The 24,855-nt window shown below is 44.9% G+C and overlaps 1 protein-coding gene and 1 long non-coding RNA gene across 4 annotated transcripts; both read right to left on the bottom strand.

Moving 5' to 3' along the window:
* Window position 1: 1 nt before the first annotated feature.
* Window positions 2-15,381, bottom strand: NPM1 (nucleophosmin 1). Of its 3 annotated transcripts, none has more exons than XM_059699173.1 (11): window positions 15,188-15,381; window positions 13,390-13,469; window positions 12,120-12,239; window positions 11,735-11,828; window positions 11,320-11,447; window positions 11,159-11,226; window positions 5,836-5,893; window positions 5,446-5,529; window positions 4,646-4,747; window positions 2,312-2,386; window positions 2-359 (listed from the first exon to the last, which is right to left on the bottom strand). In XM_059699173.1, the coding sequence occupies exons 1-11, from the start codon at window positions 15,243-15,245 to the stop codon at window positions 321-323; spliced, it is 906 nt and encodes a 301-aa protein (XP_059555156.1). In that variant the 5' UTR covers window positions 15,246-15,381; the 3' UTR covers window positions 2-320. The 3 variants fall into 3 exon arrangements, with proteins under 3 accessions (XP_059555156.1, XP_059555157.1, XP_059555158.1); XM_059699174.1 differs by having other exon boundaries at window positions 11,320-11,426; window positions 15,188-15,371; XM_059699175.1 differs by lacking the exons at window positions 2-359; window positions 2,312-2,386 and adding an exon at window positions 3,279-3,612 and having other exon boundaries at window positions 15,188-15,375.
* A 3,161-nt stretch (window positions 15,382-18,542) lies between these two features.
* On the bottom strand, window positions 18,543-23,764 carry LOC132234357 (uncharacterized). The gene is made up of 2 exons (XR_009452890.1): window positions 23,673-23,764; window positions 18,543-18,753 (listed from the first exon to the last, which is right to left on the bottom strand). It is a non-coding gene; the product is annotated as an uncharacterized LOC132234357 (long non-coding RNA).
* Between the last annotated feature and the right edge of the window lie 1,091 nt (window positions 23,765-24,855).

Raw genomic sequence — 24,855 nt, 5'->3', positions numbered from 1 at the left:
CTACTTTATTAAAATACTGAGTTTTATTTCACATGTATATTTTTGTCTCCCCACCATTCCCATTTGTCTGACCACTACTACTACTATGTCCTATCATAACATTCCATACATACTTAAAACCAAGCAAAGGGTGGAGTTCCATCTTTAAAAACTAAACAGGCATTTTGGACAACACATTCTTGGCAATGGAACCTGGACAACATTTATCAGACACGGTAGGGAAAGTTCTCACTCTGCATTATAAAAAGGACAGCCAGATATCAACTGTTACAGAAATGAAATAAGACGGAAAATTTTAACAAACTGTTTAAACTATTTTCTTAAAGAGACTTCCTCCACTGCCAGAGATCTTGAATAGCCTGGAAAAAAAAAAAAAGAAGAAATGTGGTTAAAGAACCACAGCACTTCAGACAACCAATAAATTAAACCACGTCTCTTTGTACAGCTCAACATACCTAGTTTTCACTCTACCACCAAAAAGGTTCACTCTAGATAATTAAGATTTTTAAAAAAACTTATACAAGGAAAGTATCATTGTCAATTTCTACTTATAGATGATTTCTATAGGGCGGGGCAAAAGTAGGCTTATAGTTGTAAATATGCAAAACACAGCATTCTTGTATTATAATTTACTGTAATTACATTTGTCCCACCCTGTACTTGTTCTCATGCTGGTAATTCAGCAACATCCATGTAAAAATAAAATTGTTCAAGTGATACAAAAATCTATTTCATGAGTCATGGTAAGTACAGTATAATCTATTTCAAGATGGCATTTTTCTATTCATAAACAATGTTCTTTATAAAGAACAGTCTTGATTTTTTTTTTCACCTCTTAATTCAAGAGTTTCTGCAGAAATTTGCTATTTCTCAAAGTCCATCTGGAAGGGATTTTACTAGCCAAATCCTCACAAGCAACACTTTTTCATAAGGAAAACTGCATGCACAAGCAATGGGAAATTTTCTATAGTGCCTACTTGCATCGGTAGCTATGCCATAAAAACGTGAGACATTTAGTTTTGGTCATCTCTGTAGTAGTAACCTGAGCTAATACATTCTTTACTATTGTAGAAATTTCATCCTGGTGCTTTTCAGAAAACAGTGAAGAAAATACTTGGAGTCAGAAAATACTGTTAGCAGCGAGTTCATCATTTCAGCTGCAAGAATGATGTTACGCTGTGTGGACGGTCCTTGCACCTTTATCACTTTTTGTCTTCACCTGAATTTCTCTTAATCAAAAATTCCAGTCTGCCACTTTCCTTGGTACAGGGTGAAGAAATCCTCTCTTACAGTTACCTGCTAGTACATGCTGGTTTCTGACTTTCCACCATTTCAACATTAACAACCGCATACAGCAGTTTTCAAAATGTTTATTAATAAGTGTCAACTATTCAGAAAACTTGCAGAATTTTGAAGTTCAAATACACACACACACACACACACACACAGCCAGAAGAATAAAAATGGTTGAACTTGATCATCTCATAGCCACCAAGTCAATCAAAGCTGAACCCACAATCAACCATAAAGTGTGTTGAACTATTGAAAGGGTTTCAAATCTGAGAAAAATAGTGTTGCAATTTATGTAATTTAAATACCAAATATTGTGGTAGAAAAATAGCTGACAAATTCTTTATTAAAAAAGCTGAAAAGACTTAGGGAGCCCTGACAGAAACAAACCTTAGGCTATGTCTGGTATATACACAATACCTAGTAACCCTATGTAACTACTTTTGTTTTCCTTTACAACTTATGAGTCACTAACTGTGAACAAGACAAAAATTAATACATCATTTTCCATTGATAAAATACCTTTACTTGTAAGAACAGAAAGTCTACGTTGACTCAAGCTAAAATATCGAGCATTAAGTACAATTTGGTTTCTTGCTTCCAGATTTTACACTTTAGGTTCATTTCAGCAAAATGTGATTCCCATAAGATCTATGGAGAAATAGGTTCCCTCTGCCAACTCACAGGAAAGCGAAAGGCCAGACTGCCCAAGCAGCCAAGTGGAGCAGCAAGGAAAACCACAGCTCAGGTCCTTAGCCAACATAGTACCAACAGTAAAATTGAGCTCACTAACAAAGAGGTAATTTACCAACTATATAAAAGTTGGGGAAAAGATACTAAAAGTTATCTTCTCAGTCTCTGCCAACTAAATTCTTAAGTATTTCCATGTATTCAATCTGAAGTATTGTCTGTGGTTAGGAATCTTTTAAAAGCAGCCAAGATTTAAAGAGACTAAAAGAATCATAATGAATCACAATAAAAAAAATTTGGATTAGGTCATGTCTTGAGAAAACTCAGTTACCTCCACGTCAGTCATCCGGAAGCAATTCTTCACATAATTAATGAACTTGGCTTCCACTTTGGGAAGAGAACCACCCTATTGAGACAAAAGCATTATTAAAGGGTAAGTATATAAGCACTATTTGTAACTTAGTATGAAATTCCTCATATTTGCATGCTATTATTACATGGATCATCAGTTCATTCCTTGTCCCTCCAATTCTTTAAAAACATTCACTACATCTGGGTCTTTCAGGTCCAGAAAGACCTACTGAGCAACTCTTAGGACCTAGGTCTTTCATATCACTCCCATACTGACCGGCTTTGCCAGTTTTAAATTCTCCCCCAACTTTTAAAGTAAATACAAAGTACAAGCCATGCTTGAGATTCTTCAGGCACTCAAATGTCAACTTGACTGCCTGCTATATAATCTAACAATTCAGTTTTATCACCACCCTCATCCACCCAGAACCAAATACGAAACAAAGCAAATACACACCCCTTTTCAGTACCATATACACGTCACCAAAACTGTTAATAGATCACTTTAATACGTACTAAGAACCTAGGCCCAGCCCAATACTAACCTAAGTCAATTCAGGGAGCATATGAATGAGGGGAAAATTTACGTTACATTTCATTCATCTCAAACTAAAGTTTAGCATTTCCTTCAATTATGGGCACAAGGAAGAAACTATAATAGTGTTAGCACCAAATTATTTTCTAAGAATTACAATTATGAAATGTTTATCACTACTTTGGAATTCTTTAATATGCAACTAAGTATATCACCTTTGTTTCCTATTTTGATAATTAAATTATTTTCCCCAGTAACTTGAATCCTTTTATGCATTTTAAAAATCAAAGACTTCAGGAATGCTAAAGGGACCATGGCATGAAGTAGGTTAGGGATCAGGTATGGTACATTATACTTAATTGCCTCTATCACCTAGAAAGTAATTTCCATTTTTAAATTATCGTCACATACATTCTTCATTCATTCATTCAAATATTTATTGAGCAGCTAGGGAGATACAAAGGTGTTTAAAACATGGTCAAAGAGGCGAGATAAATGAACAAATCAAGAAAAGTTCACTGAATCACAGCAAAAGAAAGGTGTCTTTCAAGGAGCCTGAGATTGCTTCCAGCCTGGAAGGGGGGCATGGGTGAGTGATAAACCGGGAAAGGGCATTGAGATTAAGATAGAAGACTTCAGTCTGGATTGTTGATGATACTCAGTATGGACTATATTTGTCTCTCCTTTTCCTCTTTCCCCATCTTTGGGCTTAATTTACCAGTAGTGCCCAGGATTGTTCAATGCGCCTGCAATTAAACCAAGGAGATAGGTCCATATTAAAATGCGGGGGAGGGGTATCTAAAAGGTTATTTTAGCACTGTATGCAAGGGATAAATAAAGCAGCGATACGAGGAAGGCAAAAAGGTTTAAAGTAGTACAAAAGCAAAATCAAGAGGTACATTCAGGCTCTAAAATTTTATTTTGCAGATTGACTTGACTCATCACTGCACAAGGAAAGGAAACCTACTAAAACACGAAGAACCCAGGCACACAGGGAAGCATGGGGAAAGAAGTCAGCGACTTTCCTCACCACCCCAATTTACTCAATAACTGGGGTCTAAGTAATATTATCTATAAATTAACGCTTTTCTCAAATGTGTTTCAAGATATTTAAGTCAATTATCCCATACTCTTCAAGTCCAGAGTTCACGGAAATTTACTTTAGTGCCCTGGTCAAGTAGTAGAATGAGTTAATCCTCTTCTCACATTCTCACTATTTAAGACAAAAAGGAGACTAAATAAAAACCTATTATAGTCACTAAAAAATTCAAGATATATCAACTGGTGACACCTTGGTATAAAAGAAATGACTCAATTTGGTGGAAAATGTTTTTGACTAGTCAATCCTGAGTTTTTGTGTGTTTTTTTCACTACACCACCAGCAGCCAAAGACTGTCTCTACTTTTCCAGCTGTTTCATAAAAATTAAGACTCATACGCCCTCTGCTGGCTCTACAGCATCTTACAACCAGAAGATCAGGTAAAGGGAAGTCTTGTTTGTTCTTGTTGATCTGATCTCATTTTAACATCTAAAATGCATTTTACAACCAACACTTGTATTTTTTTATAATGAAAAAATAAAGCACATGTAACTTCAAACATGCAAAAAAAATCACCAGAGATTATAAATGAGTGTAAATAATAATCCATTTCTAAAAAACTTTCATATCACGATCAAGGAACAAGTGTGTATTAAGGATAGTGCTATTCCAAACCTCCAAAAAAGATAATTTGAGTGGTAAATAAACCTATCTAGTTTTTTAAATATAATTTTACTCACCTTTTCTATACTTGCTTGCATTTTTGCTTTAATGTCTTCTACAGAACTAGGTCCTTTCGGTGTTTTAGGAGTTTTTTCCTGTTTTTTGAAGGATTCTTGACCCTGGAAAAAGTTTAATTCCAAAAAGTTTTAAGAAAACAGCTCTTAAGACCCAGCATACCTAAACGTTTTGTGAAGGTATTCTTACAATCCTTTCTTGTAAACACTAGTAAACAACAAGACTTGAGTTGTTATTACAAATGAATGCATATCTGAACAATTTTTTCTAAGTCATTCCTTAGAAAAAGGAATAGGGATAGTCGGTGCCCACATTTATATTCAACACCAGGTCAGTTCTACACTTGCAGGATTCCATCAAAAAGGAAACCAGAAGACCTCTATGCATGAAGCAAAGACAATGCAGCCTGATGCCTGGGGCCCATCCCAGAGCATTTAAATAACCTCAGCCCAGGTATGGGGGGAGGGGCTCTTCTAAGCGCCTTACTCGATTCTAACATGCAGCCAGGTTTGAGAAACTACACCATGCAATACATTTACCTTTCAACAAGCAAGATCCCTTACAGGAGATAATTTTATATCAAAGTAGAAGTGTTGCTGTTGGCTTTCTCCCCCACTAGAAAAACAAGCAGCTACACACACAGGACAGTGACCATCGACAAGCACATTTGGCTCTTTGAAGACACCATTACAGTTGTTCTCCAAAGGCCTATCAACTTCCAGACAGACTACATTCGCCCACAGCAGAACCTTTAACTTTTTAACTAGTTCAAAGAAGCCTGGATTCGTATGTTTCCACTTACTTTTGATCTTGGTGTTGATGGTTTTGAGTCTTTTCCATTCTGATTTGATTTTTGTGCATTTTTGGCTGGAGTATCTCGTATGGACTGTAATTAAAATCAATCATCATCAAGACACACAAAACTACCCCAAAGCATGTAACAAAAGCAATCGTTTTGATGTTGCAAAAGGACTATCAAAGAGGAAGAAAGCCACATGAATAAAGAAAACAAGTCCTTCCCCACTATTAGAAAAGTTTTCAGGTCAGCCCTACTCCGAACCAATTTAAAGTATGAGATCATCGTTTCCTCCTACAGCCAGCTTTCATTCACTAGAAGTCAATAGCACTAAAAATTTTTCCATCATTTTCTATTAGCTATTTCTGACAACCTCATAGCACTGTATATACTTACTTTCTTTACTGGAGCTTTTTCTTCTGCTTCCTCATCATCAAAATCATCATCATCATCACTACAAATGAAATAAGTAACTATTATTTGTGCACTCAACAAACAAAAAAACCTACCTAGAAATTGGTTGAATCTACATTAAATCAAGACATTAAGAACTTTTAAACTTTGGGGAGTGTCAAGAGACAAATGCAGGATCTTGAAAGACAGACATGCATATTCATGTTCATTACACCATCTACACTAATAAAAGAGAAACATGGTAATTGGCGGACGACCGCTACCCTTCCCATTGGCTAATCACGGTGATATGCAAATTAACCGCCAACTAAGATGGCAGTTAACCGCCAACAAAGATGGCGGCTAATTTGCATACTGCAGGTAGGTTGGGACAGCGCCATCCTGCCTGCCCCTCTGCCATCCAGGCCTGCTATCTGTGACCTGGATGGTGGGTGACCCAACCCAGGGCTGGCGGGGCGTGACCGCAGCTGTCCCCTACTGACCAAGACCCCAACCGGCTCTCCTGCCTGCAGACCGGGGCTGGCGGGGCGGCTGCAGCGTCCGCCCGCAGTCACGCCCCCAACCCTCTCCCGCCAGCAGACCCAGACCCGGGCTGGCAGGGCGGCTGCAGCGTCCGCCCGCAGTCACACCCCCAACCCAAGAGAGCAGACCCAGGCCTCTCAGCTGCACTCTAAGCAACTATGTTACAAAAATAGAAGCTAAACAAAACCCCGGGCTTCAGCCAGCAGAACCGCAACATTGTTTCAAATACAGAAGGATAAACAAAGGCCAGAAACCTGCTTTCAGCAGTGGAAGTCTCATAGCTGGAGCCGAGCCTCAGAGCTAAAGCTGGCCCAGAATGAAAAAAAGAAAAAAAGAAAAAAGGACAGGTTGGGAGCTTCAGTCACCCGCCAGCCTCTAAACGGCCCTCAGCCCCTCACCCAGGCTGGCCAGGCACCCCACTGGGGACCCCCACCCTGATCCAGGACACCCTTCAGGGCAAACCAGCCGGCCCCCACCCGTGCACCAGGCCTCTATCCTATATAGTAAAAGGGTAATATGCCTCCCAGCACCGGGATCAGCGTGACACGGGGCAGCAACCAAACCCCCCTGATCGGCCCTGCTCTGTGTGTGACAAGGTGTGGCGCCCCAACCCCCCCGCCCCCCACGGGCCCCGCTCTATGTGTGACAGGGTAGAGCCATAACCTCCCCATCGGCCCTGCCCTGAGTGTGACAGTGGCAGCGCCCCAACCCCCTGATACACCCTGCTGTGTGTGACAGGGGGTGGTGCCCCAACTCCCCTATCGGCCTTACTCTGTGAGTGACAGGGGGGAGCTCCTCAACCCCCTGATCAGCCCTGCTCTGTGCGTGACAGGGGTGGTGCCCCAACTCCCCAATCAGCCCTGCTCTGAGCCTGACCAGGGGCTGCACCTAGGGATTGGGCCTGCCCTCTGCCACCCAGGAGCAGGCCTAAACCAGCAGGTCGTTATCTCCCGAGGGGTCCCAGACTGCAAGAGGGCACAGGCCGGGATGAGGGACAAACCCTCCCCTCCGAGTGCACAAATTTTTGTGCACCGGGCCTCTAGTCCTATCTAATAAAAGAGAAACATGGTAATTGGCGTACAACTGCTACCCTTCCCATTGGCTAATCAGGATGATATGCAAATTAACTGCCAGCCAAGATGGTGGCTGGCAGCCAGGCAGCTTAAACTGAACATGAGGCTGGCTTGCTTCAGTGACAGAGGACTGCAACGTTCCCCACCTGCCGCTGCCGGCCTCTGAGCTTGCAGTTTAAGAAACATTGTAACAAATATAGAAGCTAAACAAAGCCCCAGAAACCTGCTTTAGTCCGCCAGGCTTCAGCCAGCAGGATCGCAACATTGTAAGCAAAGGCCAGAAACCTACTTTCAGCAGCAGAGGCCTAAGAGCTTGAGCCAAGCCTCAAAGCTAAAGCTGGCCCAGAATAAAAAAAAAGAAAAGAAAAAAAGGAGCAGTTGGGAGCTTCAGTCACCCCCAGCCTGAAAACAGCCCTCAGCCCCTCACCCAGACTGGCCAGGCACCCCAATGGGGACCCCCACCCTGAAGAGTGTGTGACCAGCTGCAAACAGCCATCATCCCCTTATCCAGGCTGGCCAGGCACCCCAGTGGGGACCCCCACCCTGATCCAGGACACCCTTCAGGGCAAACCAGCCGGCCCCCACCCGTGCACCAGGCCTCTATCCTATATAGTAAAAAGGTAATATGCCTCGCAGCACTGGGATCAGCGTGACAGGGGGCAGCGCCCAAACCCCCTGATCGCCCTGCGGCTGTGTGTGTGACAGGGGGCGGGGCCACAACCTCCCTATCCGCCCTGCTCTGTTCGTGACAGGGGAAGGCGCCCCAACCCCCTGATCGCCCTGCGGCTCTGTGTGTGACAGGGTGCAGCGCCCCAACCCCCCTCCCCACGGGCCTTGCTGTGTGTGACGGGGTAGAGCCATAACCTCCCCATCGGCCCTGCCCTGAGTATGACAGTGGCAGCGCCCCAACCCCATGATCGGCCCTGCTCTGTGGGTGATAGAGGGCGACGCCCCAACTGCCCCCCACAGGCCCTGCTCTGTGTGTGTCGGGGTAGAGCCATAACTTCCCGATCGGCCCTACCCTGAGCGTGACTGAGGGTGGCATCGCACCTCCCAATCCTTCCTGCTCTGTGCATGACAGGGGGCGGCACCCCAACTCCCCAATCTGCCCTGCTCTGAGCCCGACCAGGGGCTGCACCTAGGGATTGGGCCTGCCCTCTGCCACCCAAGAGCAGGCCTAAGCCAGCAGGGCGTTATCTCCCAAGGGGTACCAGACTGCGAGAGGGCACAGGCCAGGCTGAGGGGCCCCCCCTTCCCCCCAGTGCACACATTTTTGTGCACCGGGCCTCTAGTCTATTCCGTTTTAAAGGAAATCCTGTCACATGCTGAACATGGGTGAACCTTGAGGACACCATACTAAGTGAAAGACAGTAACAGAAAAGGCAAATACTACACAATTCAACGTATGAGTCATCTAGAGTAATCAATATCTTTATAGAAACTCAAAGTAGATTGGTGGTTGCCAGGAGCTGGGGAAGAGGTAGAAATGGATAGTTTTTGTTCAATGGGCATAGTTTCAGTATTACTAAATGGAAAGAGTTTGAGGCCTGTTAATGTGAATATGGTTAACAGTACTAAACTGTTAAAAAATGGTTAGGATGGTAAATGTTTATTAGTTTTTACAATTAAAAATATAAAAATTAGGGTTGAGGTAGATGAAAAAAATTTAAACAGAAAACATCCCATGTTTATAGATATAATATTAAGGTAGCAACTCTCCAAATTAATTTAGATTTAACACAATCCCTAAAAGAATGCCAGCTGGCTTCTCCATAATCATTCCTTAAATTATTGAAATTCAAGGAACCCAAAGTAGACAAATACGATGTTAAAAAGAACAAAGTTGGAGGTTCGCAGTTAAACTACAAAACAGAAATCAACAGTGTTTTACTGGTATAAGGACAGACGTACATCAATAGAATGGAATCGAAGATTCCAGAAATACACAGGGTGGGGCAAAAGCAGTTTCAGTTGTTTGTATGAAAAATACAAGAATAAACTTTTGTGTTCTCATAATTGTAAACCTACTTTTGCCCCATCCCATATTTATGGTAATTACTTTTAAAAGAGTCCCAAGACCATTCAAAGGAGAAAGAAGTCTAAAATGATGTGGGGACAACTTGATATCCACATGCGTAAGAATGAAGTAGGTTCAAAGGTCTAAATGTAAGAGTTAACCCTATAAAACTCAGAAAATTTGGCAATGGTTTCTTAGGTAACTTTACATGGTAGTTACATGAGAAATCATCCTCATTTTAAAGATAGGAAATCTTCCAAAGCCCAAGCAGAATCCAGACATAATCAGGTCCTACTCTCAAGCCTCCCTGGAAAGGACTGTGGCCAAAATCTGACTTTGAGCCCATGGAAGGGGGCAGGCAGATCCATATCTGCAAGACAAAGACCCCAGAAGGTTATAAAAAGTGAAGTCCTTTGCATGTTTCTTCACTCTGATTTGGAAATTATTCCCAGAGTCCACTAGTGTTAATAAGCGGGGTCCCCCCCTTTCTCTAAAAAAATAAAAATCTGACTTTGTGCTAGATGTTCACTTGTAAACCTACACAAAGGTAACTTGAAATCACCAGACTAAATAAACTCAAGCCTACTTAAGCACCCAGATTTCCCATTCCTCTTGGTATATTATTTTAATCCTTACTAATGGCAAATATTCTAACAGCAAACACCCATTACATTGGGCTGGACACAAATTTCCTAAGTATTAAGCTCTCATCCTTTCCTATTTCCTGCCTCTACTGGCAGGCTCGAAGGGCTTTATGAAGATCGTCCTGCTTGGCCAGATGACGTTGCTGAAAACCTTTCTTCCAGAGTTGATCACATTCTTCTCAGTCTCTCTCTGATTCTATTTAAATGTTAATATATATGGACCAACCTAGGAACTCAGGGACAAAGTTAACGGGCAACTAAAAATTCTAATGTATTAAAAGTTACTGATACTATTGCATATAGGAAAACCGTAAGTAGCACTTTTTTTAAATCCTCTCGGTGGATGTTTTTTTAATTGACTTTAGAGAGAGAGGAAGGGGAAGAGAAACATCATTTAGTTGCCTTCCACATGCATCCAGACCGGGAACGGCCTCAACCCTTTGGTGCATGCACCACACTCCAACCAAGCCACCCAACCAAGACATAAATGGCACTTTATTCCCCAGTGTGCCCCTATTATTTACCATAGCCTTAGGTTAGTAAACACATCAATTCTTGTTTCCAACCTAATTTTAAATTCTCCATGAAAATCCTATTCTCTTTTAGAATCTTAATTTCTCAATAAGGACCAGAGAACCAGGAGCCGAAGTCTTTGGAGGGTGGGGATCCAGAAGGCACAACTTAAAAAAATGAATGTAGCTACAGCTATTATGAGTCTCTTTCCACCCAACCCATTTACCATAAACTATTCAGCATAAAATACACCAAACTGATAGCTACAGTCATGTGACCACTACAATATTCCTCAGGAAAAAGGTACCTAGTCAAACATCAGGGAAATACTTCTGAAAGTTCTCAATGCACTGCAGCACTTGAAGGTTCATAGTTCCAACAGTATCCTTTAACTTGGCTCATTTAACCCAGAATGACAACCTCTGACCATTTACCCTTTATTTAAAGCTATTACCCAATTCCACAGGAAGATTTTGGAAAATAATTTTCTTAAAACTCCCCATATAACCTTGTCAAGCTTCTAAGTCCATACTTACTCTTCATCATCATCATCCTCCTCATCATCATCCTCATCATCTTCATCAGCAGCAAGTTTTACTTTTTTCTTTAAAAATAAGAACAACAAAAGCCCTCATGAGCAAGTGCCCAAACTAAAGGCCAGAATGAGAGACCTGTAATAAATAAATTACATCCCTACCTGTGGGACCTTGCTGCCACCTCCAGGGGCTGACCGCTTTCCAGACATACTTAGGAGTTTCACATCCTCCTCCTCGTCATCTTCTGACTCTGCATCTTCCTCCACAGCTAAAATAAATTCAGGAGGCACTACTAAAGCTCAACCCAGAAGCAGTAACTCACAAAAGAGGGCATTAATATATAATAATGAGTATTTAAAAACAGATTCTACTACTTAAAAAAGGCAAAAAGCAAACATTTTTTACAAAAAGGAACTGTGGGGCCTAACACTCATTACCAGGTTTTAAATGCAAAGTAACAGGTGTTTCCAGTTATAAATTATTAATATAACTACTAGATTCCCATTTGAACCTACTATAAAGACAGTAGTCCAGCAGGAACAAGGTAACTGCATAAAAAAGATAAAAATAACATACCTACTAAGTGCTGTCCACTAATATGCACAGGCCCTGAACCACACTTCAACCGTAAAACCACAGGTGGTGTTATTTCAAAGCCACCAAGGGAAACCTAAAAGAGATTTGAAATCAATAAATATTGTACAGAAAATAAAAAGTTAAATGTTTTGGTATAAAACCTGCTCATAACTTACAAATGTTTGTGTTAACAGGCATGACAGGCAAATCCATAAACCAAATGAATCAACCAATGAACCCACCTGATACACAAGAGCAATCACCATGTTCCAGTGTTCATCATTCAACCCCACAGCAACAAACCAAGCCTATCTCCCTGGGGTAACCTGCCTTACTGCAACAGAATTAGACCTTGCCATGAAATCCAAATTACAAGTGCCCTTACCGTTGGCTGTACAGACATTTTCAAAGTTGCCAGTGTTACTTTAATTGGACTGCCTTCGTAATTCATTGCCTCTGCTTCAACAATGTGCAGTTCATCCTTTGCTCCAGCCCCTAGACTGACCTGTGAACAAAAAAATAGCACTTTAACTTAAGTTTCTATATTATACAATCCCCCCCAAGTTATGTTTAAAAAAAGTTACTTATGCCCTAACTCAGTGGTCCGCAAACTGCGGCTCTTTGGCCCCATGAGTGTGGCTCTTTCACAAAATACTGACTTCTGCGCACAGGCCACGAAGTTTCAATTGCACTGTACATGCGCGCCCGCACGTGGTATTTTGTGGAAGAGCCACACTCAAGGGGCCAAAGAGCCGCATGTGGCTCACGAGCCGCAGTCTGCCGACCACTGCCCTAAGCTGGTTTGGCTCAGTGGATAGAGCATCAGCCTGTGGACTGAAGGGTCCCAGGTTTGATTCCAGTCAGGGGCACATGCCTGGGTTGTGGGCTTGATCCCCAGTAGGGGGCGTGCAGGAGGCAGCCAATCAATGATCCTCTCTCATCATTGATGTTTCTATCTCTTTCCCTCTCCCTTCCACTCTGAAACCAATAAAAATAATTTTTTTAAAAAGTTACTCTTTTCGCTAGTTTACCACTGATGGAAAACTAATTTGTGCACAAATGTTGCTTTCAAGTTTTATGGGACTTTGACAATCAATTTCTCATATTCAGTAAATTTGAACAAATGCATAAAAATGCATTTGATGACATACAGGGTATCCCAAAAAAATGCACACACTTTAACAGCTGATAAGCTCAATTTTGAAAATGAAATGCATTTTAACAAACACTGTCTTTATAATATTCAAAGCGTGTATATATATTTTGGGGGGGGACGACACCCTATAGTTGTACATGTCATCACCTATTCACAGTATGATTACCCAACATTTATTGACCACCTACAAGTTGAGCAGCAGGCTATGGGCTAGTCTCTGCAGGGGACAAAGAACATTTACCACTACCCTAAAAGACTTTATAAGGCATCTTAAGTTTATAAATATAAAAAGTTGAACAGTAGTGTAACTGGACTTTTACATGATTACCAAAGGAGTAGTAAAAATACCAAGTTTTGTTATCATAGGTATACAGAAAATCAGTATACAATACCCAGTTATAAAAATACTATAATAAAAATTAAGTATTAAGCCGCACGAATAGGAACTAAGGCTGAAATCAAGAAAGGTTTAGTAGTATATTTTGAAAAGTTTAAATACCGTTCGTAAAGATAATTGGTGCTCATTTTCATCATTATCCACCTTAAAGTGGTAATCTTTGTCGGCCTTTAGTTCACAACCTGTAAATGAAGAAAAAGAGCAACTAAAACATGGAGAAAAAACACTGAAACTTCAGTGTGGGTAACCAAAAAGGAAACAACTTGTGGCTTTTCACTCTTCTACCAGCCTCTCTTCCTAGATTTCTTTAACACAAATGCCTACAATCAAATAACGCCCATACAGGCCTTCACATATCCCCAGGACATGTCTATTCTTGCCTTAAACATAATTTAATGTACATCATTCAACTGTATGCTCACATATCCTAGGGAATAGTTCCAATACAAAGGGTCAACAAAAATAACTTGATATAAATTGACCAGAAACCCAGCTATTCAAAATGGCTAGAAATAAAAGCACTAATGTATAGTGCATATTACCTATTCCACCAATAAGGAAATTGTTTTAAGTACCATCAGAGTAAAACCTTAATTAATTTAAATGATCCCATTTAATTGCCATCTAATAGTTACTGGTACGTAGATGCTTAAATGTTATTGCTCAATTAACAAACCTCAGCATGGCATAAGAAACCAAGTAAACTTGGGGGCAAATGTGCAGTTACTTGAAGCCTGACACCAAGAAACGTCTTCACCAAGTTTACTGAAAACCAATTCTGCTCTCTCCTTACTTAGTATGATATGAATTGTGTCCTGGGAAGAGGAGGAATCCCAAAACCTTAGAGTATAGCAACAGTATCGGGTCTTATTTGACCCAACTTGAACCTTAGCACATGTTTCATCTTAAAAAAAAAAAAAAAAAAAAAAAAGCTGTTCGCGCGATTCCGCACGTAAGGCACCCTCCCTCCAAAAAACAAAAAGTCACCTATAATGAGCCAGCTCTGGCCTCCAGAACCGCGGCTTAGGTCCTCTGTACCTGCACGTGCAACCTTCCTCAAGTCTCTGAGCTCTGAGCATCACTGGCGTCACCTGCCTAGCGGGCCATCCCCACCTCCCGCGGGGAAGTCTGGGGAAAAGGCTCCATAAATGAGGCTGCCCCGAACAAAGGCCTCCTCCATCCAGGTGCTACTGGCCACTTCACCCCCCATTTCCCGCCCGATGGCCCCAAAGGGGCCCCGGGATTCCGGGCTCAGGGGTGACAACACACCAACGAGCCCCGGATGCAGCGCCCCTACCCCTCCTTCCCCCAACCACGTGGCAACCACGTGCTCCCAGCGCCTGCGCCTCCCCTCCCCCTGGAGCCCGCCGAGGCCCGGGGCTGTCTGGGATCCAGAATTCCTGAGGCCCAAAGAGCAGGGCCGGGCGCTACCCGCCTCTCCTCCTGGAACAAGGCCTGCGCCTCACACCACGAGCCCACACCGCCTCTTGCCCCAACCCCGCCTCCTGCCCCAACCCGGGGCTCTGCACCAGAGACACCGGCCGAGAATCAAAAGCCTACGAGCGCACACCCCCCCTTGGAAAGAATGATGCCCGGGGCTCTACAGTGTCCCCCAGGCAACGCTGAACCTCAGCCAGCCGGTTCCAAGGACCCCACACTCCGGGTCTCGGCCCGCTCATCCCCAGGCTTCAGGACGCCCCTCCTTCCCACCCCTGGGTGCTCACCCCTCCTGGTTCTCCATCCCTCCGGCTGCAAGGCCCTGGCGCCTCGCCTCCCGCTCCCTCAGGCCTCCAGCCGGCCTCGCTTTCTCCCACAGCCCGGCCTCAGCCGCATTCCCGCCCCCCCACCTCAAAGCCGCTAGGCCCCGCTCGGCCTCGCTCCAACCCCCCCCCGTCGTTACCGAAAAGGTAGTTCTGGGGCCTCAGAGGGCTCATGTCCATGTCCATAGAATCTTCCATGGGGTGGTAGCGCGCACTTAGGTGAGAGAGAAGGCGGGCGGAGACAAACGGCTTCAGCGCTGCAGCACAGACGCGCAGGACAGAATCGCACCAAGGAAAGGACGCGGGCTCTCTGCGTACATATAAAGCACCAGCAGATCTCGCGAGAGTTCCCAGAGTCTCGCCGCCGCGCGCGTGCCCGAGGGCCCCTCTCCCCGCACAGCAGCCCTCCTGCGCACGCGCTCTGCAACTCGACTCCTTCCTTCTCGCCCCCCGCCTCCTCCAGGTACTCGCGGGGCTTCCAACGAGCACGCGCACTCCGAGGCGGGCCCCACCCCTCCGCCGCCGCCGCGGCCGGCGCGCACGCGCGCTCGCCCCCGGCAGCGCGCGCCCCCTCCCCTGCCAGGCTCTCCACGTCCTGCTCGTGCACGCGGGCCTGGCGCCAAAAGCCTGCGCAGCCCACCCTGCAAGATGGCGACGGCAGCCCTCGGCGTGTGCGGGGTGTGCAGGGCGAGCGGGTGGCGAGCCAGAGAGCCGTTCGACTCCACTTCCCGCCTCCCCTCATGCCTCGCGGGCCTCCAAACCGGCATAACCAGGATGTCTGACTTGCCAACCGGCCTGGGCTCACAGTTCACCGCTTTCCCGAAGTTAAAGCTGCAGGTGCCAGAGACAGAGGGGCCTCCGGATTATTCTTTGTTGGGAAGAAAGGATGGAGCTGCCGGCCGGACCTACTCGACTCTGCCCAAGTTGAAACCCCGCATCTTGATGTCATGTTGGGGGCTGAAGGGGCCCGAGTCCGCCTTTTCTGTGTGAGCAGGGCAGGAGCCAGGCCTGGGAGACCAGCAGGGCTGTGTACCCCAAAAAACGCACCCACTCGGGTCGGGGAGGCGGATGTGACTGCCCCACCCACTTTGCAGACAAGGGGAGGAGTGGAGAGGAGTAAGGTGCCCAAACCGGTGAAACGAGAGAGTTCTCCAGCTCCGATAACGTGCAGACTGCTCAGTACCTTTGCACATACGTCCTTAGGGATGTCCAGTAGTTTGATCCCTACGGATATAGGTGCGTAAATATAGGCCAAGAAATGGACTTGCGTAGCAGAAGGACAGGTATTTACTTACAAATGTATGTACAGGTAATTGCATCTTTGCACTGTTTGCATAAATAGGGTCGTAGTTTACATATTGCCTTAGTCTCCTTGGGCTCCTATAACAAAATAGCGCAGACCTGGTAGCTTATAAATGACTGTTAACATTAAGAAACATTCAAACCTGTAAAGAATTGTTGTGAGTTTGAGCCAAACTGTTGACAATTGCCAGGAAGCAGAATCTCAACGAATTAAGAGAATGTTCAAGAGAATGGTGGTTTTCACCTTGTTTTACACATTACAATCAATGGGTTATATGAAATCCATTGGTGATAGATTAGGGAGGCGGGAGAAAGCAAAGCGGAGGAGACTCTGGGATTGGGTAAAAAATAAAATGATAGACACATGCTTCTTTTACACAGGTTGGTGCAGGATAGCTAACAGCCAACAATTAACAGATAGCAATAACAACAAGAGAATGGGTGGTATGCGGCCTGGCACCCTTAAGCATTGGTTTCGGACCCCTTGAGGGGTCCGAAAAAAGGGAAAGTTTCAAGTTACCCTGAGATGCAGAAAGACAATAGGCTCAGTAAAGATCGAAGTGGATCTTTGTCAGGGAAGACACTGCCCTAAGACATGGCTACCCACATAGACTGCTTTTTAATTGGTTTTCATTTCAGACCATCCACTTCAGGTCTCTTGAGTGTGCAAGGCCACTCACCACGCAGGTCTCTCCTGAGCTGGTCAGGTTAGCATGTGGCCCCTTTGCTTCCACACAATACAAGTTTAGTTCTCACAGTTTTGGAGGTTGGAGTCCAAGATCAGAGTGTCCGCATGGTCAGGTTGCAGACTTCTGGTTGTATCCTCAGATGGTGTAAGGAGCGAGGGAATCGCTGTGGGATCTCTTTTATAAGCATGAATCCTATTCATGAGGGCCCCACCCTCATGACCTCATCACTTCCAACAGGCCCCACCTACTAATACCATCAGCTTTGGGGGGTGGGATTTCAATATATGAATTTTGGGGCGACGCAAGCAGTCAGAGGACAGCAATTGTTCTGCAAGTTCCCTTTTAATTTCATGTTGCTTAGTTCTCTTCCCAATATCATTATTTTTAGGAGTTGTATAATAGTCCATAGAATGAACATATATACTATTTTTTAAATTCTAAGTTTTATTTAATTTTTCATTTGTTAACACATTTTGTGATGGAAAATGTCAAGCATGTACAAAAATAGAATATTATGATGAACACCCGTATGCCAATCACCCAGCTTCAACAAGTAGAAACATGTAGTCCTTTCCGAGGAGGTGGCATCTGAACTGACTCCTGAAGCATCAGTGGAGGGAACCATGTTCTCAGCAAAGGAAAGGACACGAGCAAGTAAATGAAGGAAATGCAGGGGACTAGCGGGTCATTCTTTTGCCTGAGGTTATAGTAAGTGAAATTAGAGTTTAAAAAACTGGGAAAATAAAATTATAGCTACAACATGGAAGGCTTTTAAATGCCGGATAAGAGATTTCTATAGTTAGCCTTGGTGGGATAGGCCAGTTGGTTAGAGCATCAACTCTATATGCTGAGGTTTCGGGTTCAATCCCTTGTCAGGGCACATACAAGAATCAACCAAGGAATGCACAAATAAGTGGACGTTTCTCTGTCTCCCCTCCTCTCCCTGTGAGCATGAACAAGTCATCTTTTCTGTCAAAGAACAGTTTGCCGAAACCGATTTGGCTCAGTGGATAGAGCGTCGGCCTGCGGACTGAAAGGTCCCAGGTTCGATTCCGGTCAAGGGCATGTACCTGGGTTGCGGGCACATCCCCACTGAGGGGTGTGCAGGAGTCAGCTGATCGATGTTTCTCTCTCATCAATGTTTCTAACTCTCTATCTCTCTCCCTTTCTCTCTGTAAAAAATCAATAAAATATATTAAAAAAAAAAAGAACGAACAGTTTAGACAGCCGCCATTTTGGACTGCGTGATTGGGCAGCCACCTATTGGCCACAAGGCTTGCACCGGCCCAGGGCACTATCTTGGAATAGCAGAGGCCAACCCCTCCCTTTGAATTAGCCAATCACGAAAGACTGTGCACCTGAGCTCCAATCAAGAGCAGGGGAAAGGTCACGTGCACCAGAGATGATAAAGCCAAGCGAGGAATCGAGTGAAGATAATGCCCTTTCCATCCAAAAGCACACAGTAAACTAACACAGAGCTCTGGCTTGAATAAAAGATTGCGAATACATTTGGGTATTGTCTATTATCTTATGGAGAACCTCCTCTTCCAGGTAAATTATTTTATTGCAAAGATGCCTTCTTAGATAGGATGCTGTTCTATGGCAACCTTGCTGAAATTCGCCACCTAGCGTCTCTAATCAAGAGGCAGGGACGGCTGGCCAGCTCCATTTCCCTTCAGGAGTGTTCGCACCAATCCCTTACAAAGATGCCTTGACTGTCCTCGAGCAAAACAAAGGAAAGGGTTGATAGGGAATGTCACCATTTCTTTTTCATTTGAAACATGTTTGAGAATGTTTTCAGTGGCAGGTATTTTACAGGAGGTTAACTGGCATGTTAGCCATTTTCTCGGGCTCTGGGTTCAGCCTCGAATCAGGTGACAAAGTGCACCATCTACACACTACTTGTGGGAGGTAGCTAACCCAGTCCTATGCACTATAGCCGATCCCCCATTTCCAGGCTAGAGAAAAGCACCCAAGAGAGGCACCGAGGAGGAGAGAATCCTTTGAAAGGAAGTGAGGGCTTTCCCTACCCTTACCTCAAGCCGAATCAGGAGGCTCCACTAGCCCCAATGCTACCATGGACTGGACTGGAGCAAAGGGTGGTGAGGGAGTTCTGGAAAACTTGACCTGTGTTCCCTGGAATTTAGATGGATCCACAGACTGCTGCCAGACTCTCTCTTTTTCTTTTTAATTTTTTTAAAATTTATTGATTTCAGAGAGGAAGAGAGACAGAAACATCAATGATGAGAGAGAATCATTGATCAGCTGCCTCCTGCATGCCCTCTACTGGGGATTGAGCCCACAACGTAGGCATCAATCCCCAGAATTGGGCCAGAATCAAACTTGGGACCCTTTAGTCCGCAGGCCAACACTCTATCCATGAGCCAAACCAGCTAGGGCCTACCTGACTCTTGCCTGGAAAAGTCTGTGATGGCAAAGCAAAGAGAGCTGTAATGGGCTTGGCCTGCACGTCCAGAATTTGGCACATCCAGAAACAGCCAAGTACAAAAGTCTTACAAGGACCTTACCAAGAGGATTTGGTCTGCTGGAGTGAGGCAACCCCACACTACAAAGGCTGTCTCCCCCCATGCCCCCTCCCCAAGATTTAAATACATTGCAGAAATAGAACAAAGAATTTTTGTATATCTTTCAACCAGATTCCTTCAACATTACAATCCAACATAATCACAATACCGTGATGAAAGCCAGGAAATTAGCACTGATATAATGCCATTATCTGATCTCTAGACCTTATTCCAATCTCACCAGTCCCGCTAATAGCCCTTTTCTGTGCGTTTAGCTGTTATGTCTCCTTCACCTCCTTTAGTCTGGAAGTTTCTCAGTCCTTTGTCTCCCATGACCTTGACAATCTGTGAAGATAACTGGCTGATTATCTTGAAGAATAGCCTTCATTTGAGGTTCAGCTGAGGTTTCCTTGCGATTAAATTCAAGTTACGCATTTTTGTTAGGAATACCGCAGAAGCGATGCTGTGTCCTCGGGGCATCATATCAGGAGGGACATGCTGTTTGTCCTATTGCTGATGAAGTTCACATCCATCACTTGCTTAGGGTGATGTCTGCCAGGTTTCTTCATCTCTGAGTCTAAGTCAATACCCCATTTCTCATGGAATTTTACCCACTCTTTCCGGCCTCCATTCATGAGTTACCTAGAAAGTTATTTCCATAGTGTTTGCAAATAATGTTCTATTTTCATGTTCTACTGTAAAGAAGAGCTTCTTGTCTCTGTAATTATGACAGTATGGATTCATGATTCTTGTTTTATTCTATACTAGAGGCCGGTGCACGAAATCCGTGCAGGGGGCATTCCTCAGACCAGCCTGCACCCTCTCCAATCCGGGACCCCTCAGGGGATGTCTGACTTCCTCTCACAATCCAGGACCGCTGGCTCCTAACTGCTTGCCTGTCTGCCTGCCTGATCTCCCCTAACCACCTCTGCCTGCCTGATCATCCCTAACCACCTCTGCCTGCCTGCCTGATCACCCCTAACTGTTCCCCTACTGGTCTGATTGCCCCTAACTGCTCCACTGCTGGCCTGATCATCCCTAACCGCCGCTGCCTTGTCCTGCACCTGGGACCCAGGATTCCCTCCCTTGGCCAGTTGCAGGCACCCTGGACCCTGGTTTCCCTCCCTCTGGCCGGCCGCAGGCACCCAGGATCTGGGCTGGCTTTGCTGGGCTGGCCGCAGCCGCAGGAGACCATGGGCAGGCGGCTTGTCCCTCTCCCAGGCCACAGCTCCAGCCTCTAGCACCCGGAACTGCGGGGCGGGCGGCTTGTCCCTCTCCTGGGCCGCAGCCTGGCTGGTCCCCATTCCTCTCTCCCCAGTGTTGAGTGTTTGAGCCTTTACAGTGTGATGGTGTGACAACCATTTGCATATTAGCTCTTTATTATATAGGATGTTGTAATTTAATATTTTAATATCAAATTTCTTGCTCAAATTTCCCCATGTTTGACCACTGAAGCCCGTTCAGATGGGCTCCTGTGTCCTTTTGACTTATTCTATCACTTTTTGTGTGTGTGGTTCTTATTTTCTGTCTCACATGCATCTTGTACAGTCCTTGCCCTCACCCCAGGATCAGCCACCTCAATATTTGTTTTCAATATTTTTTTCCTTCGCCTTAGAGTATATACTCAAAATATTTTTTTTTCCAAAGTTGCTTAGGTTAGTTCTTTTCTGCTGCCACTCCCAGTATGGTTATGTTGTTCATTCGTAACACGGGGCTGGTAACTATTTTCATCTCTGTATTAGTCTCCAAAGGCTGCTATAACCAGGTATCACTGGGTACTTAGGCTGAGTGACTTCAACAACAGAAATCCACTGTCTCACAGGGCTGGAGCCTGGACGTCTGAGACCAAGGTATAGGCAGCATTGGACCCATTGCTTTTAGAGGCATCATCTTGATCTCTTCATCTTCACAGGGCGTTCTCCCTGCGCACATGTCTGTGTCCAGATTTCCCCCTTTCATTAAGGACATCAGCTGTATTGGATTAGGGGCCCACCTTACTCCAATGTGACCTCAGTTTAAATTAACTCATTATATCTGCAACAATCTTATTCCCAAATAAGGCCACACTTTGAAGTACTGGGGGCTAAGACTTGGACAGATAAATTTTTAAAGGAAGAAAAAGCCCCCAAATGGAAGCGGAAACTGCCTGATCGTCCCTAACCACCTCTGCCTGCCTGATAACCCCTAACTATTCCCCTACCGGTCTGATTACCCCCCTAACTGCTCCCCTGCTGGCCTGATCATCCCTAACCACCTCTGCCAGCCTGATCACCCCTAACTGTTCCCCTACTGGTCTGATTACCCCCCTAACTGCTCCCCTGCTGGCCTGATCATCCCTAACCACCTCTGCCTGCCTGATCACCCCTAACTGTTCCCCTACCGGTCTGATTACCCCCCTAACTGCTCCCCTGCTGGCCTGATCGTCCCTAACCGCCTCATCACCCCTAACTGTTCCCCTACCGGTCTGATTACCCCCCTAACTGCTCCCCTGCTGGCCTGATCATCCCTAACCACCTCTGCCAGCCTGATCACCCCTAACTGTTCCCCTACCAGTCTGATTACCCCCCTAACTGCTCCCCTGCTGGCCTGATCATCCCTAACCACCTCTGCCTTGCCCCTCAGAGGAGAATACTGGTAACTTGAATTAGTCATATGCCACATGTAGATCCAAAGCAGTGGTTCCTAGGAGGTTGGACCATCGCTGTTTCTGCCAAGTGGATATATGAGCGGAAAGATACAGAATGAGCTATAGCCCCTGCTTCTGTATTGGTTCTGAGGTGTCGGCAAAAAATGTCCAGCCTATAGAAAACTTTTATAAGAGTTCGAGCCAAAATTTTGAGGATATGCCCCAAAGCAAGAGATCAAGGGATTGAGAAAAATGCTGGGGAGAATGGCAGTTTTACAGGCTATTTCATATGTTAGAATCAAAGGAGAAAACATGAGGAAGGTGCATGAAATCCACTGGGCATGGATTAAGGAGGCAGGAGAAAGCAAAGTGGGGACACCTCTAGGGCTGGACATAAAGCGAACTGGAGGAGCTCATACTTCTTGTGCACTGGTGGGTGCAGGATGGTTACTGATGAGCAGTCCCGCACCTAGAGATGGTGTGCGGGGAGCAGGTAACACTGAGGGGTTCCGTGGTCTCATGCCCTGTGCCTTCGAGGGGCCTAGAAAAGAAAATGGCTCTGCCATTTCCCCGGATGTCATCCTAGACGCGTAAGAACAACAGACAACCGCTCAGTGGATAGAGTATCGGCCTGCCGACTGAGGGGTCCCAGGTTCGATTCCAGTCAGAAGCACAGGGTCCCAGGTTGTGAGCTCGATCCCCAGTAGGGGGCGTGCAGTAGGCAGCCGATTAATGATTCTCTCTCATCATTGATGTTTCTCTCTCTCTCTCTCTGCCCCCTCTGCTCTGAAATCAATAAAGTTATTAAAAAAAAATATTACCTCTTTCAAAAAAAAGAACAATGGACAGAGTGCACTGAAGGTGAAGACTGACGTGACTGCCGCCATGACCTGCCCTGCTAGGAATTTGAGATCAGACCCTCCTGTGTGGTCACTCCAGCAACATGATCATTTGAAATTAGACAATAAAAATGGATATTATGGAGGCACAAGCCATAATTCGGCTGCTCCTGCCAGCAAGCAAGGTCATAGAGGCACGCGGAGTTTCCATGGCACTCCTAGTGGAAAACCCAGGCTCCAATTCCAGCTTCCTGGGGGTTAAGAGACATCCCTGTAGATAGTATGAATCATGGCAAAGGCACTGTGAACCTAGAGCCTGCAACTGTGACCACAGCGTCTCATTCCCAGCTTCCCGACGTAGGCCGGCCAGCTCCTTTGGTGAGCCAGTCTGTGGTGTGGTTCTGTAATTCATTCCTGGGAGCTCAATCAGCTCTTCCAAACCTTCTAACGATTCCCTCATATCTGGTAAGAAATCTGCTGCCAACCGGAGTAGATTCTGTTATCTGCAAGGGAACCTTGACCCATACAATTGGTAACATGTAGCGTCCATGAGGGCTCAGGAAACAGGCCCTTTCACACCCCACTGACAGGACTCTAAGTTGATGCAATCCTTGTGATGCTTGTTGTGTCTTTAGAATTCTTACCTTTGGATCCTGTTATTCACATCGAGGGCTTAATCCCAAGGAAATGATCAGAGATGCACACAAAGGTGTGTAATACATAGAAACCATGATGATACTTGACAGCTGTTAAAAAAGAATATTTTAAACCATAGCAAATAACAAGCAAAACTGTTCATGATGTCATGCTCAATGGAAAAGGCCATCTACACACATACATACTTCAGTGCTGTGAGTGAAATGACATGGTGCTTTCGATTTGTTTCAAGGTACTTCAGGAAGAAAAAAAAAAGCAGTGGAAGGAGACAGATGAAACACAACTGGCAAAATGTGGATGATTACTGAAGCCAGGTGTTGGGCACATGGAGATTCATTGTAGTTTTCTATCCTATTTTATTTTATTTTTTTTAATCCTCACCCAAGGATATCTTTCCATTGAATTTTAGAGAGAGTGGAAGAGAGAGGGAAAGACAGAGAGCAACATCGATGTGAGAGAAACACATCGATTGGTTACCTCCAGCATGAGCCCTGACCAGGGTCTGGGTCAGGGAGGAGCCTGCAACCGAGGTATGTGCCCTTGACCAGAATCAAATGTAGGACCCTTCAGTCCGCTGAGCCAAACTGGCTAGGGCACCCTTTTTTTATTTTTAAATATATTTTATTGATTTTTTACAGAGAGGAAGGGAGAGGGATAGAGAGTTAGAAACATCGATGAGAGAGGAACATCGATCAGCCGCCTCCTGCACACTCCCCACTGGGGACGTGCCCGCAACCAAGGTACATGCCCTTGACTGGAATCGAACCCAGGACCCTTGAGTCCACAGGCTGACGCTCTATCTACTGAGCCAAACTGGACAGGGCAGGGCACCCTTTTTTAGGTGTGTCTGAGAATTTCCATAATATAAACTCCTAAAAGTTTAAAAGGAAAATGAAACAGAAAATAAAATTGCATGCATAGTATATGCCCAGTTTTATTATAATATGAATATACCTCCCCACACATACACATAAAAGAGAGACTAAAAACTAAGCCCAGATGAAAAGATCAGGGGTCGCCAGGGGTTGTGGGGGATGGAGGGAGGGGTGACTAGGCAGAGCACCCAGGATCATTAGGGCGGCGAACCTATTCTGTACGACACTGTAACGGTGGACACGTGACATTATACCTTGGTCAAGCCAAGAGTGAACCCTAATGTCAACGATGGTA

This window comes from Myotis daubentonii, chromosome 5 (assembly GCF_963259705.1).
Source record: "Myotis daubentonii chromosome 5, mMyoDau2.1, whole genome shotgun sequence".
NCBI classification, from domain to species: domain Eukaryota; kingdom Metazoa; phylum Chordata; class Mammalia; order Chiroptera; family Vespertilionidae; genus Myotis; species Myotis daubentonii.
The sequence above is the reverse complement of the archived record's forward strand: the minus strand, read 5'-3'. Positions and strand labels throughout refer to the sequence as shown.

What these genes read in the sequence shown, in the direction of transcription:
- NPM1 (XM_059699173.1), bottom strand. Translation starts at nt 15,245, where the DNA reads ATGGAAGATTCTATGGACATGGACATGAGCCCTCTGAGGCCCCAGAAC. An exon ending in AAATGTCTGTACAGCCAACG is followed by an intron (nt 11,829 to 12,119) that starts GTAAGGGCACTT and finishes AATCTCTTTTAG; the next exon opens with GTTTCCCTTGGTGGCTTTGA. An exon ending in TGCAAGCAAGTATAGAAAAG is followed by an intron (nt 2,387 to 4,645) that starts GTGAGTAAAATT and finishes TTGTCTCAATAG; the next exon opens with GGTGGTTCTCTTCCCAAAGT.